The sequence below is a fragment of the Saccoglossus kowalevskii genome, chromosome 10 (genome assembly GCF_978046115.1).
Source record: "Saccoglossus kowalevskii chromosome 10, keSacKowa6.1, whole genome shotgun sequence".
Taxonomy (NCBI): domain Eukaryota; kingdom Metazoa; phylum Hemichordata; class Enteropneusta; family Harrimaniidae; genus Saccoglossus; species Saccoglossus kowalevskii.
In genome coordinates, this window is record NC_140650.1 from 17,515,350 (window position 1) to 17,534,856 (window position 19,507).

Below are 19,507 nucleotides of genomic sequence, written 5' to 3' on the forward strand. Positions count from 1 at the left end.
TTCATGTTCATGTTCGTGATACAGGGCGACGGCGATAACATCGAGTACACTGACACACAGTGACTGGCAGGTCAATGACCTTGCGACGGAGAAGTTAGAATGTCACTCGCGAAATGTCACTCCAACCCAAGGTCGCTGTATTGATTTATTGATTAAAAAAACAACAACTCCGCCGCGCTCAGTGGATCGTTCCAGGACAGCCGCAGCTAGCTGCAGTTGTTGTTGTTCTTCATTTAATAGCTTATACATTTAGCGAAAAGGTAAGCACATCTCTGTGAAGTTATCTGCACCGTCATGTATCTGAGTTTTAGCGTTAAGTTGGTCGCACCCGCAAAAATTACTCCGTGGGCGAACACAAACCAGTGAAACAAAATCTTTTTTGAGACAAGCCCCATCAGGCCCGTAGCCAGCACTTTTGAATAGGGGGTTCGAAAACAACAATACTGTAAAATGACTAATTTTCACTGGGTTTAAATTTCACTGATTTACCATTTCAGGCATATTCAGTGGGTTTTAAATTCACGGTTTCGTCATTTAGATAATGTGTTCTATGCTAAATTTTACATATTCACTGGGTTTTAATTTAGCGCATTTTTCCAGTCAGCGAAATAAGCTAAATTAAAACCCAGTGAATAATTACCCCCTTTACAGTACTATATTTAACGTGAAACGACCAGTCTTGTCTAATCGTTTAAGCCTGATATAACATATTTTGGGATTCCAGCTATTTTTCACTTCAATTAATTTTAACCAATATGAAATACAACGCTTGAAATAACCACAGCATAATGGCAGCCTTCCACATTCGTCGAACATCGCTACATTGTTCGTACAACTATTAAGTAGATATCTGCAAAATGTTGTCTGTACCCTCTCGATTTCCGAATTTTCGTACCCCTATATCGCTACCATAAGAAATAGCTGGCACAATGATTGCATCAAACAAATTAAATGCACTAACCAATGGCACATCAGCAAGTTTCTCACAGTATGTACATTTTGTGGTTCACTGTAAAGCTGTTTTGGAGGGCGGTAACATAATAGGCATATAGTGGCAGTTTAGCAGCGGTCTCAGTAGACTTCAATAACTACATCTTCTTTTTATGAACCCACTAAAAATATAGTCAATTTTCTAAGACATCAAAGAGAAACGTGTCGGGCACTATATATATATATGTCTTTTTCACCATATGTTATCGGGAATTGTGAGATATTGGCATATATGCTTGCCATATGAAATAATCAGTAATATGCCCCAAAACAGACAAACTAGGAAAGTACAGTGCCGTGTTGTCCTATCAATCTCGTTTGATCCCCACACTTTACATACAGAGCGAACACTAGCACAAGACAAACTGTCCTATTCAGAACCTCCACATCCTTCAGAGAGTTACTACCATTACATTATTGTTTCAATGTTGTTTTAATATTTAATATCAGCTGCTTGAACGCGATCTTCATTACACCATCGCGGAATCGCCGTATAAAAGCTTGCCCATTTATAACAACAATATTTTTGATTGGCTGTTGTGGAGTTGCGACGGCATAACTTCACGATTGACATTTAAAGCTCCTTGCCACCAAAATGCTCATTACTATGCAATGTCGGTTGAGTCTGACAGTTACTTCACTGATATTAATTTTATTTAATACTGTTTGTTTTATTATGTTCTAATCTACGATCATAAAACTATTCACTCCAAAATTTAGGGGGTTCGACCGAACGCCCCGACCCCCCCCCCCCCCAAACTACGGGCCTGGCCTCATTCAATTTCATGAGTTAGTCCACAGAGTCCTTGGTAATATTTGATTCTAGAATGACTTAAAAAGCACTATATACAAGAATAAACGACAACTATGTATGTACATTGAACCTTGTACAGGAAATGACTATTTCGTGACCAAATAATTTCCAAGATGTAAATTCTTGTACTGTTTTTTATGATGTCCAACTATGTTAGACTTTAATATCACAAGGTTTCAGAATGGGGTTATATTTGGGCGGGTGGACGAAGCTGTTTAAAAAAATGTCTGAAAGAGTAGCGTGAGAGGTCAGAAAAATGTACCATAATTCCAAGCGGAAGAGCAAGACCTTTCCGTAGTAGAAAGACCTACTGTAGTGGTTGTAAAAGGGGGGGGGGGTTCGCCACGAAGCAAATAGGTAGAAAAATTAGTTTTGAATAACCACTTGTTATATTGAACACTAGTGTTGTGTTTTGGGAGCGGGAACTTCGTCTCGCTTGGCTGATGCCGCTTACATCTAGAAATACGTACCAGTGGGGGGGGGCAAGGGTTATTTTTTTGTTCGTACAACGTAAATTGAAAAAATAAATTCCGTAATTCTGTAATCACAGGCTAGATGTACAACGTAATTGTCGCATACGACTTACGTACCACTTCCGTGTCACTGAGAATGTTCTAGAACCGTACTGTGTCTGGGTGGAATATTTTAGATTTTTTTAGAAACTGGTTGAATAGGTAATAGAACACTGTATGAGGCAATAGAAGGTAATGGAACATTCTAGAAATTGGTAGTAAGTTCCAGACTCATTATGTATGCTGATGTAATGGTCTATTTATAGACAGTGTGGGTATATATAGGGGAGTTGTTCAGCACTGAGTTCAGATGGGAGATCTCGTTGAATTGTATTGGAGTTTAAGTATCTAGTTATTGGAGTAGTGGTGTTTTACCGCGTTATTGTACTTGATGTTTGCAGAGTATAATAATACCAGTACCAGTTGAAACCTCATCTGTTGGCTCCGTGTTCGTATTTTATCATCACCGCCAGGGAAGTCTTTCTGTTACTGTTGCCATTTTGGTATTTGAACCATCACACCTGTACTATACCAATTACGGAAATTGTAAATTGTAAAAAGCCCTTTTTATTTCCCTTAAAACTGTACCAGCAACCCCCCTTGCCCCCTTCTACCAGTCCATTACAGATAATCCAGCTTTATTCACACAAACAGTCAGCTGAGGTAACCCATCGCTGTGCCGTTCGCTCTTGTTTCCTTCTCTTACAAAGGTTACCAAGGCTCTAAGGCAAGCAGCCAATCACCAATCATAACAACCCTCTATTCCACGGTGTTTGCCACACTTGTACTACTTTGATATTTTTGTACTCATGTATGCATAATTAGTTAATTTGCATATTGTTGGCCGTCTTTATCATACAGTTTAATTCCTAAAATGCGATAGAAACATTATTTTCCCAAATTAATAAAAACAGGTTAACAAATCACGTCGCATGACTGATACTATAACTTGGCAATGACGATATGCAATATGAAAAATGCTAATTTGTGCAGCCATAAATATCATATTTTTTTAAAACTTGTTGTCAAGTTGTTTCCTGGTATATGAATATTAAAGAAATTACATGATTTATTTATATGGTGTATTCAATAACTGTGATAACAATTGAATCACACTCGACTGAGTGTATTTATATAGTCAATACTTTCAACAAAGAGGGTTTCAAACTAAACTCCCTATTCATGTACTACCATCTTCAGAACATTATACAATATTTAATATAATCCACAATATAAAAGAAGCAAAGTGTTCAATTTAATGATATGTGACAGGTCAAGTACATCCGGGCTTTTTCTGTGGTTTAATATTTTGAATAGCCACATTTTCTGATTTCTACTGGTACATTATTAAAATACGGGGAATATTTAGTGGTGTCACGAACCAGTTTCTCATATCACAGCCTAACTGACCAATAATATAAAAACTCTCCCTAGATCCAGATTCACCGGTAAGTTAGTTATTTTATACAGTCTCACAGTTAAGGAGCGTATTTTCGCAAGTGTCCCAATAAATGAACTTCGTTAACCATTACACACCAGATCTGAAACCACAGTCTGTTATAGAGATGCACATGTGATATTTACAGAAACCATTATTTCTGGTCAAGATGGGTATAAATATCGGTAATAAATATGCTCTTATGTAAGTGACAGAGGTGTTTCTATGGTCAAAATACATATTTTAATAAATCAATATACAATGCAACTGCTGGCTTACATGTGCTTCTATTGGAGATACTCTTCTTAGACTAGTAGATCAAATGCGGTAACTGTTTTATTTGGAATAAACAGTGATGACAGAAATGGTAGTTTGGTATAAACATGGGGATAGATTTCGCCACTATCCAGGTATAAAAAATGGTCATCCTTTTGCGCACTCAGGGGCACCTCCCTACCCAGCTATGTATCAACTGCCCCCACCCCAGGACGTGGACACAATTCGTGATGAATACAAGGAATACGGTAAAGATAGTTTGATTTAAAATTGAACTTATTTGCAGTCAACGCCCCCATAGAAAGTGCGTCAGGACGATTTATGTCCATGTGAAATGTGTGTTTTCAACCACAAAGTTATTACGCACACACACAAATCACATTGGTTTACTATTTTTTTATATATATATTTTTTTCTCCCCAGTTTGCAAACTTGAAACATGATTGTTCGTCACGCAGAAGACGTCGCCGTAACAACCCTCCCTAACTCAGATTTAAAAGGACGACTTCTAGTTGCGAGCGATGACATCATGGGTCATATTGCATATGATGTTTCCGTGGAAGCTGGCGAAACTGTGAAACTTAGATCATCAGATAGCGGTGAATTCGACCATATATATTACTGCATATCTGGTACCGGTGATGTGAAGGTCTCTAATGGAGGTTCGTATAAACTGAAACCAGACAGTGTTGCCGCCTTTTCTTCTGGCATTTCGGCCGAGCTGTTCGTTGAGACAAGACTCCGACTCTATGTCGTGTATTGCAAAGATGTCAACCCATCCACCGAACGTGCTGTGCTAAGATCGCTTGACGATATCGTCGACACAGAGAGAGATGTTGACTGGAAAAGGGGACAGAGTCGCCGATTTTTGCTGAAGGCGGATGGATTTGGTATCAGCTTAACAAACACGACAGGCAAGCAACCGCCCGCAAAGCTTGGATACATGAACCACGCCGAATCTGTGTATTGCATTGCCGGCCAAGTTAACTATTCTTGGAACGAGGGTGCCGAATCAGTTACGTCACGCGTCTCGCCCGGCGAAGGAACCATGTATAACTTGAACAACCACGACAAACACGTGGTGTCTGCAAAGAGTAGTGTATCTCTGTGTATTTTCTACCCACCTCTTCGGGGCGACGAAAATCACAACCATGATGGCGGCTACTCAAGTTATGATGTTTGAATAATGAACTTATTAAAGACACATTAAAGCGGGGGGAGTCGTCACCTGCGCATGCGTCAGGCGGCCATAGCGTGTCATCGTTTACAAACAAACGTCTACCCATGAGTCTTTGCGTTTTTAGCGTGTGTTTTTATCATCGCTTGTGACTCAATTTCTGCGCGTGCGCAGGTGACGACCCTCCCGCTTTAATCAGTGGTTTATCGCAAATACATAAAATCGTTCTATGTATATTCGACTATCGGTCACTTTCTATTTGTTTGGTTAATAAAGTGTATATGTACCAAATGTAGCTAATAAATTACCTCTCAATAATAACAATCTGTTCAATACACTCAGTAGACACAGATAACGTTGAAGATGTTGGTATTTAAGGTACATTCAGATTATAACGTAGCCTCTTTGTGTAACCCCCCCCCCCCCCAGACAGATACACTGGTAGATATTTTCTGTGAAGTCAACTGAAAAGATATATATCTAGATTCCTTTTGGATAGTACTTCTCAGTTCCTTGTTTAAAAAGACATACCCATAATTGTGTGCCCTATTCTTTAGATATCTCAATAACCAATTATCAGATTTCAATGACACTTGGTACATTGATGATCTCGGATAATGTGCAGACCTGATCAGTTTTGGGTTGAAATCCTTGTATATTGATGACCTAATTTTCATATTCATTAGCTAATTTTAAACATTCTCACTTGTTTCTCAAGTGCAATTTAATAATATTTAATACACAAGGCACATAGATGGCATAGAATAATGCGCAGATTTAATAAATTTCTTGTTGCAATCTGTTTTAATCAACCACGTATCATATCTGATTATTCCAGAGTTCAAATATACATGGATATTAATTACCTACTTAAATGGATTCTTGTGACCTTACAAATATTATTCATAACTGTAATATCTCAAGCACTGTTGCAGATAAGGACTTGCAACTAGTACTATGGTGGTGGAATTTGACAAGAGATGTAACTAATATACTAAGTATCAGATGACCATATATGGTCATGTGACCTTAATATTCTGCGTAACTGTAATATGATAAGTACTGTTGCAGATCGGTAAATGCAACAAATGCGATAGAGAAAATACTTATTTGTAATTCATGCCCCCAATACCCTCGGGACACGGGAGTTCTGTTTCAGCTTTCTTTGATTTCAAATTCTCGTCCATTTTTATTTCCAGAGTGCAATCTTGAAGTTGCATAACAATATTGTTAACCAGACAATTTAGTATTCCTTAAAACATGTCAATAACTGGAATGTAGTCACAAATATCATCCACACAACATCGACTATGCATGCTATATTTCTGGGTGGTGCAGTTCGCCAAACATTGATTCAATTCCATTGTCAAGTGCATCTAAGCTATCTATAACCCTGCATTTTAGCACAATGCTATGTGCTGTCACTGCAATGTAAATGAATTTTACAACTGGTGACCTATCTCACCCCCCGTGTCTGCGACCGCCATATTTAAATGTATCATATATAAAATTATAGTACCATGAACACGACGTCACGGTGTAACCGATAATACGATAACAGTTAACGGATAATTTATATGTGTGGACGGAATATCGTCCGCCCACGGCCCGGGGATATAGAAATATGTCGCCAATGATCTCATTGTGTAAACGAATCCAGAGGAGAAACTACTTACCTATACAAACAAATGTTCATGTGTTTTGGCGTACTTCTCTGAATTCAAAAAAAAAGTGTTTCTGGAAAATAACCAAACTATTCATTGATTATCTTTATCGGGCAATCAAAACATTCAGATTCCCTAGTTTCCAATTTCAAGCGTTTCATAACAACACCCCCAAAACAAAACCACGCCACTCATGACTCGAAAACTCCTATAATGACGGAGATGGTGGAAAGTATAGACTGACACATGTCAAGAAATATATCCCGACGGATCCGCGATTTTTTTTTATTTTAGCCCCTACTATGCAGCAAGAAATGCGCCGACTATGGTGAAAAAAATGAGTTACCACGATGTCGTCACAGGCGGCGCTCTTCGCAGACGGCGAAACATAACAGGTCTCATACTACTGATCAGAACTGAGTGAAGTTCTCCAAAAATAGGTTACAAAAATCAAAATAATGTTTTAATTTGTTGAAACCATATGTTACAGAATATTTTGTTATAGAATTCTGGCCAGTAAAAACATGTTGGCCAGCTATGTTTAGAAATGCAGCCAGTTTGAAGTGTCTCATGGAGAGTTGTCCAGATCCACACGTACTTGTCAGAGCTACACACACCAGTCTAACAGCTGACGTAATTAAAGTACGCTCCCATACATCGCTTTTCAGATAAAACTGGGTGAACAAAACAACCATAAGATTTGAAGGCTGATAGGCTAATTGGTAGCACGTGACACGCCATTACACAGTCTATCAAGAGTCACAGTCTCACCGTAGACGAGAATCAACTAAAGACTGGGCGGCAACGAGCGGTGAGTTACCTTACTGGCAATTCTTGAATAATTGCTATTAAAATAGGGTTTGACATCATTATGCACATACAATAAATTAAATAACAATAAATAATAAATAATAACACTTTCAAAAACGACAACACGCATTGTTTTTGTATGATACAAGTCAGGTATTTATTAATAAAATAATTTTTGTCATGCTCAATATTTTGTATATTACATTATTTGCAAATATTAAATATATATTTACATTGAATATATTATATACATAATATGTACTATTCATCATACATAATGTACTGTTTGTTTATGAAATACATGTGTAAACAATTTGCATGAAATAAAAATAATTGGTATTGGTATATACATTACTTTTATGAAGAATTTGACATATAATTTATTGCACATATGTAGGCTTATTAATGTTCGTAAAAACGAAATATAGCGTGACCAAAAATAGTACCTGGATCCGTCTTTATTTCGTATTAAATGGTATGCCACATCCCGCTATTACTGTTGGTAAACACTGAACACAGAAATACGGCACATCATCGAATGCACCATTGAACAAATAAGTGGTGCACTACGTCGAGTGCTGTTATACTCATGGCCCATGAAAGCGGAAATAACATACCAATCCGCAGATCATTAGGTAAAACTCGCATAGGAAAATTTTCAAGAAAAGCAAAACAATTCGTGAATACATCATACCACATATTATATGTAGGTCTTTATTTGTACTATAAACCAGTGGCCCAAAATACATACATAATAAATAAATAAATAAATAAATAAATAAATAAATAAATAAATAAAAATCTAAAGTTGTTCAATTACTATTTACATTATTTTCATTGCATCTTAGTCTTAAAGAATGAAATAAAAAAGCTAACAATCGTTTGAGTAGAGTTGCATTTACAGAGCTCATTAATTGGACAAATTTTTGCACTGACGGAGACAAAAAGTAATAATGTGGTAAATACTTAAATCCGAAGGTCTCGAAAAAAGGACAGAAAAGAACTGATTGGTACTCGTCTTCAATTTCATTTCAATCACACAAGATGCAAAGCCGTTCATGTCTTTCAATATTATTTTTTTCTGTCAGTTTCAATACGTAAATTGTGACAGAAGCAGCGTAAACGTGACAACGTTAACATTACTCTATGAGAATGACTATTTACAAGTGCCATATATTATTCGGGTTCTAGGCTGGTTTTGAAACTCTGATACGTAACCAATTTATTAAGTGATGAGATTTCGTAATACCATTTGGAAAGCAATACTTCCTTAAAACATGAAGTGAATAACTTAACAAAATCTTCAGGGTTACAGACTTGTTGAGTTTCCCAAGACTCATGTAAATTACGTAAGTATAACAATTCGTTTACCTCGTTAACCCAGGTATGTTTTAAACGTACAGCCGAAAGTTCAATATTATAAAGCATTTTGTAGCATTTATTTGGGAAACGATGACTTGGCATAATAATCAGTTTGGCCCAATATTTAATACATTTCTTTGCGGCTAACAAATAAATTGGGTAACGCCCACGTTCCTCCAAGACATTAGGTGCATTTTTGTTTACGCCCAGATACATTTCACATGCAAATATTTGAACGCGTTCTAAATATCCATAACGTTGGTTAACGCTGGAAAACCACGGCAAATCCACTGTAAAGCTAATCTGCACAAGTATTGCCGATTATTAGTATTTTAATGAAATCATGATACGAAATATGCACAATTTGTACAAGTAGCGTTTTGTGCTTTGCTCGTGCAATTACTATTGAAAACTTTCACATTTTTTACAATGGTTTGCCTAGGAGGCAGTAAAGCATTTAGTATTTCAGTCAAGAATCTTTTGCAATGAATAGAACAACAACAGAACAACAAAAACGTGCAATAAACTCGAATTTCAGTCAGTCAGTCAGTCAGTCATTCATTCATATAATAATTCTGTATACATTTTCTATTACTGTCTGTGGATTGGCAAATGAACAGAAATCTCATAATTTGTAGCATTTCCTGTCGGAAATTTTCGTCCCTCGACCAGGGTTCAACAATCCTACTAGTTATTGCAACGTGAAATTAGTTTCTGGTCATGATGTCACCTTAGAACCGCGAATTTAAGAAGTTCGTCAAATATGACGTTACCCAGTATTACTATACAAAGACTGTCAAAATAATGTATTTCAAAACTGTTATAGTTGAACTTATCCTAGATGGTGATAACTGTTCATCCAGTGGTCATTTTCCAAATGATTGTGCGTGAAATATCCTAACCGTACGCATGACTGCAAACATTGTGTACATGACTTGTTTACTTGCATATTGGCAACTAACACTGTTTCATATAGCTAATATTTTCATTAGTCATTAAAATATTAACTTATGACAACTAATACTAACTAAGAATACTACTAAGAATTATTTTTTCTACTTATCAATATATAGCGGATTATTACAGTTGAGCCAAAACGTGAACATGATTGTGCGTCACTCAGAAGACGTTGCTGTAGCAACCCTCCCGAACATCGAGATGAAAGGGAAGTTACTGACCGATGTAGAAGACGGTATGGGATTCAGCGCATACCAAGTTGTTGCTGAAGAAGGAGAGACCTTAAAACTGAGATCATCTGACAGCGGCGATTTAGACCATATATACTACTGTATCTCTGGTACTGGCGATGTAAAGGCCTCCAACGGACGTTCTTATAAGCTGAAACCAGATAGTGTTGTTGCCTTCTCTTCTAGCGTTTCGGCCGAACTGATTGTTGAGACACGACTCCGGCTGTATGTCTTGTATTGTGAAGATATTGACCCATCTAGCGAACGCTCTGTAGTAAGATCACTTGACGAAATCGTGGGCACAGAGAGAGACATGGATTTCAAACGTGGTCACAGTCGACGTTTTTTGCTGAAAGTTGACGGATTTGCCATCACAATAACAAGCACAACCGTGATGTGCACTGGAGACGATCCACCTAAGCTGACGTATCGTAACCATGCTGAGTCTGCCTACTATATCAGTGGGAAAGTCTCGTATTCTTGGGACGAGGGGGCAAAGAAAATAGAAGCTCGTATCACACCAGATAATGGTACCGTCTACAACATGAATGAACACGATAAACACATAGTTAACATTCATGAAGACTGCATCGCACTGTGTGTGTTCTACCCTGTTTTGCGGGGCAATGAGAACCACACTAATGATGGCGGATATGATGCTTGAATTTGAGTTAAATCATGTCGCGTATTTCAGTAAAATATGTTTATGTACACCTGGAAAAATTGGTATAGTTTAGTTATAAATTAGCATTATAAAAAGTGCTAATTATTAAAATTAAATAAATAAGACCGTACGATTAAAAGCAATATTGACAAAATAGGGTTTAAATATTTATTCACAATTCAAGCGCAAAACATACTCAAAATTGTTTTGAACATGTAACACATCATATTTACATTGTTAAAAATCATGATAAAGTTATCTGCAAACAAGTTATCTGAAGATGACACAGCCCCACTTGTCAGATGTGATTATAGTTCACTATGAATTATAAAGTTTGAATGTATATGTATAAAATCGGGTAGGAAGATTAAGTTGAAAATCAAAAGTATGTTACTCAGAGTTAACAGCTAGGACATCTTAAAAAAAATTCACAATCAGCTGAATATGGAAATTCAACTGAGTCAATATTAAATAGCAAATACATGAACTATTAGTTCACTAGATATTAACAAAAATTCTAAATTAATTAAATATTCAAGTTAACTTATTAATTAAGTTGAAAATCAATATTGCATAGCATATATCTTATATTGACGAATCAAGTTTCTACCAAGTTTGGTCTGAGTGGGTCTATTAGTTAACAAAATATTAACAAGAATTCAAATTAATAATAAAATATGTAAATGAGTTCATTAATTGATTCTTGAAAAAGTAAATCAATGTGCATCTGTGCCAGTGGTCACTTGTCTTTGTACCAAGTCCCAGCAAAATCGGTCCAGGCATCTCCGAGAAATGATGATGGACACGCCCTAATTTTACAGGATTTTGACATTCAAAATGGCCGCCATGCAGCCATATTTGGTCAAATAAAGAAAAAAATCCATGTGAATATGTATACCTCCTCACTGGATCTTTTTACCTAGTATCATTGAAATCAGTCAAGGCATATCTGAGAAATAGCAATGGACAGACAAAAGCCATGATTAACAAAAAAAAATGGCTGCCAGACGGCCATATTTGATCATTTCAATAAATGAAAACAACGTGCATCTGTATGGGTGGATCCTTTGTCTCAACAAAATCGGTCAAGCCATCTCGGAGAAATGACGATGGACACACAATTTGAACCGAATTTGACTGAATTTTGGCATTTAAATGGCCGCCAGTTGGCTATATGTGATCGAATCGGAAAATAAATTGACGTGCCCATGTATGGTTGACCACTATGTCTTTGTACAAAGTTTTTAAAAAATCGGTCCAGCCATCTCCGAGAAATCACTCCGAACGGATTGAAGAAGGCAAAACTACAAGCCCCCACCCGGACTTGGTCCGGGTGGGGGTGGGGGGTGGGGGCTAATAATACTAGAAAATATATATTGCGTTCTGTTATTCACTAATAGTCTTGTGATTTTGCAAGTTCCGTTAATTAAAAATAATGAACATAGTGGAATACGTATATTCAGTGATATTGCCATTCTGGTATTTATTTGCAAATTGGAATTTGTGGTAATTTATTATGTGGCTTCAATCACATTTGCATGAAAGGCGCCAGGGAATAGTTTTGAATGGTCATGTCTCCGACTGGTGCGAATTCGAAGATACTTCTGGGGTCCCTCAAGGGTCATTGTTGAGGCCATTATTGTTCATAGTGTATGTCAATGACCTTCCAAGCTGCGTTAGGCATTCTAATGCCTCCGTTTTTGCTGATGATTCGGGGCTGTACACTTGTATAAAACGTCGTTCTGATTGTCTTAAGCTTCAGAAAGATCTTCATCGTGTCGTTGGTTGGTGTTCAGGGTGGCAAAAGGAACGTAAAGGTTGTTAGTAGAGTCACGATAACGAGAAACATTCAGTTAGGGATTATATAAACATTTGTGTAAGCAAAGCTTTTAAAATGTTTGGTTTTCTAAAGCGAACTTGAAAATCTTTTGATAGATATGGAACTTATTAAAAAATTATACACAACGTTAGTGAGGGGCAACCTTGAGTACTATTCTCAGATACGGTCCTTAACAAACATTTCTTGTTAAAATTAAACGAGTTCAAAAGAAATTAATCATTTTTTATGTAAAATGGCACATATATTACTAGTATACTCCTCAAAAGACCGCGCATCACTCTGCAAACATTTCAACTTACGTTTTTACACAAATCCCTTCATTATTATTGCGATTGCTCTTACATTTTATCGGAAATTCCTTTACATGTACTTTCTTATTTTATTTGTCAAAAAATTGATATTTTTATAAATTTTAAAAGTTTTGAAAACAATGTAGTCACTTATATTAGATAGATGTTTTATTTGTGAACTATTTTATTGTACAAACCTGTAATCGCCTTTTTGCCTGTTGTCTTTTAGCTTAATAAAATAGAAATATAAAAATAAATAATAATTGGTAATTCACTTCTCCACTGTTTGTAATACAATTTAATATATATATATTTTATAAGCCTAGCATGGAATGTAGCATATTTATATATAACAAAATAAATATAAAATATATATAATTATAACATAGACCCTCTAACTGTTAGAGGGTCTATGATTATAACTATCAAAAAAAATAGCAAATTGTAAGAATTAGTTAAATCATTATTTATAGGTGAAGCCGCATATCTATGCAATTTTTACCAAGATTATACTTTTAAAAACGCATACAATGTGTATAACAAAACATCGTGGGCGGGTCAAAAGTTGTTGTAGGGAAGAAAGTGACCCAGGTTCCTACTAATTCTTTTCTATACTCACCCACGCTATAAAATTAACAACTTCACCATGGTTACAACAACGATGTTAGTCCATCTTTGTAGAACAGTTCAGAATGATGTTTATATCGGGGGGTAAATTCTTCTCTCTCTGGGTTCTCCTCACTTGTCAGGTGGAAACTCGTCTCGTCTCTATATCTCGTCCCCTTGAGGTGCGGGATTGGGAAAGTCACAGTCAAATAAGATACACACAACGAAATACGTTTCAGCTCTCGTCTTAGTCGGTCAATCGAGCACTCTATAAGACACAGCGCCCTGGGGGGAAAATCCCCAAGACTATCGCAAGGCTGACCCAAGGCTCTCCAGGACTGCACTCTCGACTGCGTCCATCGTGCTGTGCTCCCCAAGACCAACTCACACTCTCTTTATTCATTTTCAAAACTCTAACCAATTACAAAACAGAAAAAAGACTCTAGAGCGTAACTTTCAATCATAAAGCCAATCACACTAAGTACTGAATACGTCATATCTTTTGATTAATCGTTCACTACATTAATAACTATGAATACCAACTGTCAGAATGAGTAGTCAGAATAGCGATGGTTATCTCGTAATTAGTTCCAAATCACTGAGCTAAGTTCCGTCCAAAACTTCAAATAGGCCTAAACGATGACAGACATAACACAGCAATTCGCTAATAATCAACTAATTAAGTCGGTTAACAGATACATAAAAACAAATTCATGACATTTACGCAAATACTTTAATGTGTACAGTCTTCCGCGAGAATTTTGGATGCTTTTTTAAAAATTAAATAGGTAACATCCCAAATCATTACATACATATACATACATATACATATACTCAAGTAAGGGATTCATCATCTGCGCATGCGTCAGACGGCCATACCATGTCGTTGTTTACAAACAATCGTCTACCATGAGCCTTTGCGTTTTATCGTGCCTTCTTATCGTTGCCCATATCTGTTGTACTCTTGGGCCCTCGCTAAAAAGACCTTTTAAAATTGAAAATTGCAGCACCTCAGCTGATGAAGACAATTTTATCAAAAATCAACTAACATCATAACATTATTTTTTTCTTACATGGACCTAATATGTGAGAAACACGATAATTCGCGGTAACCAGGCTTTCTCGATTGATATACTCACACCAAAAACAAACAAGAGACTGTTTGTAAGTCAAACAGACACACTGCTCTTTGAGCTATCTGGTACTTGATATCGACCATTTTTTGTGGCTAGTTTCATTCGAGAGTTCGGTTTAGATTATGAATATTCATATTTTTTTTAAATTATGCGTAAGATTATTCTTAAGAGAGGAGATCTTGCGTATGAGAACAGCGACCAAATATTCTGATAGGAAAACGCACACATGAACTACCCTTATTGCATTGCGTAAAGAATATTCGAGAACTTTTTACGATATTTAATTTCAAAATGGGGGCATGGTTAGATTATGATTGATTATCAAGCTACTTTGACCCTTGTGGATTATAAAATCCCTCCGCGATGAATTATAACATGTCTCTGACATATCTCTGATTGGCAGACCATTCGTCCTTGAAATGTAGGTGTGTTTACAAACTACATACCACCTATAGGCTGCATATCATTATACTATCGTTTATGTATTTTGAATTATGTTGGTTGTTGTCACAGGCGCTCGCAACGTTTCTGGGATAATAAAAAGGATCTGAAATAAGGTCAAAATGCTTAGTCAATCGCCGATACGTTCGAAGACCTTTCATATAGTAACACAAGGTAGGAAATAACACGATTTTCGAAATTATATTTTGTCCCGCTTCACACAATTCAAGCACGATATCGGTAGAAATATCGATCAACTTGTATTATATTTGTTCGAAATAAAACAGATGAAATCCTATGAAAATCGAAACGCCAGAGCAAAATGCACACCGTCTTCTACGCAACCATTTTGAATCAGAGACCCTAGCATGCGCTGTTGCCAAACATGTACGCATAACTAATACAATGTTTGTTTTTTCAAGCAAACGTTGTAAAATGAACACACACTATGTCTTCTATACAATGTTTAGGAACAGATGCGATATTAGAAGGTATATCTGGCTAGTCGAAGTCATTGCCAGTAATTCCACTCTCTCCCTCCGTGTTACAGACTGCTAGTATCATCTCAGAAATGTGTTGATATGCTTTCTTTTCCTTGATTGGTTTAGCTACCCAATGTCTTTTAGGGAATCACCAGTTAATTTGACCGAGGAGGCGCCGGTGAATTTCACATGTTATTGTTAAATAATCACAAGTCCCCCCCTAGGTGTATATTAAAAATTGGACTGTCCCCTCTTAGAAAAAAACAAAATATGGTAGGCGCCCCCATGAAATTTTTTTTAAACAATAAAGATTTACATTAATGAATCGTTGCATGCTTCCAGGTTCCAGCTCTTCTCCCTGACCTCGTCACTACAGTTTAATGAACTATTAAGTCATCAGTCTCTATTTCCTCTGCACTAGGCTGTCAACGAGATCATCACCATCAGAGTCCTCTGAGTCAGTTTCGTCAGTGTTGTACATTCTGGTGTTTACAGTTTGTAAATGTTCAGTGATTTTATGTGTTTTTGCTTGATCTTTATATGATTTTCTGATTACATCACTGGTAATTGATTTCATTTTGTCTTGTTTGTTCCCTTTTGTTGGTAGCTTATTATGGTTCAGGTACTTATCCAACTCAGCTGCTGTCAATGTTTTTAGTGTCCCATTCAACACCAAAGAAATCCAGTCATAATCACTATGACTTTTTTCCTGCTTCTTTTTTTGTTGTTTCTTTCTACCTTTTTCCTTAATGGTTTTCATTTGCTTTAGTGTGGTAAGGTGTTGTAAATACTCTATGACATATTGCTCTTCCACTGCATACTTAGAGGAAAATTCTTTGATGCTCTCAGTATTCTCCAAAGATAAAAGCCCATTTTTGAAATTCTGCGTGATGTTGAAACGCGGCTGCCAATCATCTGGCTGTCTTCTTTCACTATTACTATTCACACATGGGGTCTCATACACGCTTAAGAAGTGGTACGGTCTCTCACTGTTTGTCAATGGTTGGGGAAAGTTACTCTGACTTATTTACCAGTTATGGAAGACACCTAAAACAGTGGGCTACTGAACAGACGGCTTACAATGACAGCATGGTGAGTGAACTGCAGTTAATCTACTGAGTTCATGGCAGATCTTGATAAAACACTGACTTGGTTAAGAAATGTATTTCATGGACTGTCAGATGTAAGTAAAAGAAGAATAAGTAGAGAAAAGAAAACAGGAGAAAAGTGAAGAAGCGAAAACGAAATCGTTTTGCAAGAGGAGTTGCAGCTTTGTTACAAAGGATATCATCCACTGAGGTTGTACAAAGATGTTTCCCTGATGGTATACATGGTTCAGTAGATTTTGAAATCTCAGATCAAACTGAAGCCAATTTGAAGTTGTCAAAGATGGATGCAGTATATTTTCAATACCTCATTCATCGCAATATCTTCTGTGCTGCAGCTAAGCAGCAGATAATGAAGCTGTATGAAGAACTGAAGTTAAAATATGAGTGCCTGTCTGATAGTTCCAGTGGAGAGAGTTACGAGGATGGTAAAAGTGGTTCTAATGATCCTGGTGATAGTGCCGATACTGACATTCTTTGCAATGAGGATAGAGATTGATAGGAATGGAGAGGATCAAAAATAGATGCCTAGGTTCAATATCTACAGTTCCTCAGAAAGTTGTGTTTTATTAAAAAATATGAAAACTTTTTTTATATATAATTTATTTATTTACATACAAAATATTACACTATATAAATATATTTTATCTTTACATTTTGTGTTATATTAGTGTGTTTGCTTTTCACAAACTTGTTTAAAAGGTTTGTTTTTCTTCATACAGTGGAAAGTGCAGTAAGTTTTTTTATGCTATTTACAGAGGTTTATACTGTTGTTTACAAATGAAGTTTCATGTTTTATACTAGTTTGATTAAGTTATTGTTGTGCAATAAAACAAACAAACAATAACTCTTTCTCATTGCAGTATGTTCATCACAGCAGCCTTCGTCTATACAATATATGTGAATAAACCCAGAAAATTATAACCCCCCCTCCTTCACTCTTGGAAAAATTGTTAGCCCCCCTTTTTCATATACAGAAATCGGAAAGGCCCCCCCTTAGAATTGCCCGGCACCCCCAGGCCAGATTAACTGGTGATTCCCTTACTGTTGTAAATACTATGTCGTATATTAGTTTGCCTTTATTTTTACCAGTTTTTACGGTGCCTGCTGTCTTCCGCAATGAGGGTTGTGATCTAGCGTAGCGAGTTGCATTCTATAGGGCGGCAGCAGAAAAAAATATCGAAATGAAAGGTTTTACCATGTACATGACAATTCTTCCCCAAGCAAATAGTGTGCAGATTTACTGAAAAGTCGACAATGCAGACATTTTATATGAAAAATATAATTAACAATACCTCTATCGGAGAAATGTAATCGCTGAGACAATATTTGGTCAATAGAGAATGAAAAACATCTAAACTGTCTTTATTTACAAATTCAAGACCATCGGCCCATAACAGTATTTACTCGTACAAGAAGAATATTCGAAAATTAAAAATACTTTACGGAATATTTAAATAAAATAATATATCTCGTTCCTAAGTTTCAATGCATGAAAGATATATGCAGCCAGTGGTTGTAAAATGTCAGAATTTTGGGAAGTAACAAGATCTATAAATTTATCAAAAGATGGGGTATTATAAAATGTATTGGGTAAGTATGAATTTCACATTTCATGGTAATATGGGCAAACACGGAGAAAGTGAAACTCATTTTCAATTTCATCTATGTCACAAAAGAGGGCAAATGCGTTCGTCTCTCTCAATTACACCACGATCTCTTTCAATGCGAAGGCGGTGAGAAGAACATCGAAACCGTGCAAGAGCTACTCTATGGGAATAAATTCCAACAGATTTTAAGTATTTTTCCGGCTGCAATGTAACATTAAATTCCCGATATGTAACCAGTTTGTCTAAGGAACAAATATTAGTAAGCCACTCAAAATGTAGGCATTTCTTAAAACGACATGAAAATACGCTTACAAATTCCTGAATATTGCCAACATTCTGCGAATACCAAACATGTTCTAATTTACACAAAAACAATAGTTTTCTTATGTCTGCCACCCAGGTAGGTTTCGCCCTCACCCCCGATTTGTCTATGTTATACAACATGTTGTAGCATTTATGTGGGTATCTGTTACTTGGCATATTGATGATTTTAGCCCAATATTTGATGCATCGTTTTGCGGTGTATACAATTGTCAGGTGATCGTGTGGAAACACCAAGGAAATATCTGCAAGCAAGGTATTGAATACGTTCCAGACACTCATTTTTTTAAACCCCCAGACCTCCGAACCATAGGTTAAAATAGGTAAAATCATGGAATCAACAATTTTAAAGAATGAATCATAATTTAAAGTGCCCATTTTTCTAGTATTTTTCATAATAGCCATAAATGCTTTTTTGGCTTGTTGTGCTAAAGACTTCGTTGCAGGTGTCCACTGTAACCGACATGATAACAACATTCTCATATATTAGTAATGTGAGACTACCCCCTAGCTTTGTGTTTTTAAAATGCAACTTTTCAGATTTGGCTAGGCGACCCCCCGCTTTGAAAACGATTACTTTTGTATTGTCCAAGTTCACTTTCATTTTCCATTTATCACAATACCCCTCAAGCTTACGAATTAATCTTTGCGGTGTTTTCGGACACTGTCATTGACCTACAATATCGTCAGCAAATAATAAACAAAAGAGTTCAATGAGGTCAGGGGAAAGTTGAATACCATGGTGAAGGGACTGTTGTAGTTCAATAGCTAGTTCATTAAT

At 36.5% G+C, this 19,507-nt stretch overlaps 2 protein-coding genes across 2 annotated transcripts; both read left to right on the top strand.

Moving 5' to 3' along the window:
- Positions 1-133: 133 nt before the first annotated feature.
- On the top strand, positions 134-5,531 carry LOC146737917 (uncharacterized). Its single transcript, XM_085504736.1, has 2 exons — positions 134-260; positions 4,454-5,531. Exon 2 carries the CDS (start codon positions 4,470-4,472, stop codon positions 5,211-5,213), a length of 744 nt encoding a protein of 247 aa, XP_085360862.1. The 5' UTR covers positions 134-260; positions 4,454-4,469; the 3' UTR covers positions 5,214-5,531.
- A 2,008-nt stretch (positions 5,532-7,539) lies between these two features.
- On the top strand, positions 7,540-11,037 carry LOC100372057 (uncharacterized). Its single transcript, XM_002731500.4, has 2 exons — positions 7,540-7,682; positions 10,117-11,037. Exon 2 carries the CDS (start codon positions 10,148-10,150, stop codon positions 10,892-10,894), a length of 747 nt encoding a protein of 248 aa, XP_002731546.1. The 5' UTR covers positions 7,540-7,682; positions 10,117-10,147; the 3' UTR covers positions 10,895-11,037.
- The last annotated feature ends 8,470 nt before the right edge of the window (positions 11,038-19,507 follow it).

Bases quoted from the DNA above. Each gene is read 5' to 3' on its own strand.
- LOC146737917 (XM_085504736.1), top strand. From the start codon at position 4,470: ATGATTGTTCGTCACGCAGAAGACGTCGCCGTAACAACCCTCCCTAAC.
- LOC100372057 (XM_002731500.4), top strand. From the start codon at position 10,148: ATGATTGTGCGTCACTCAGAAGACGTTGCTGTAGCAACCCTCCCGAAC.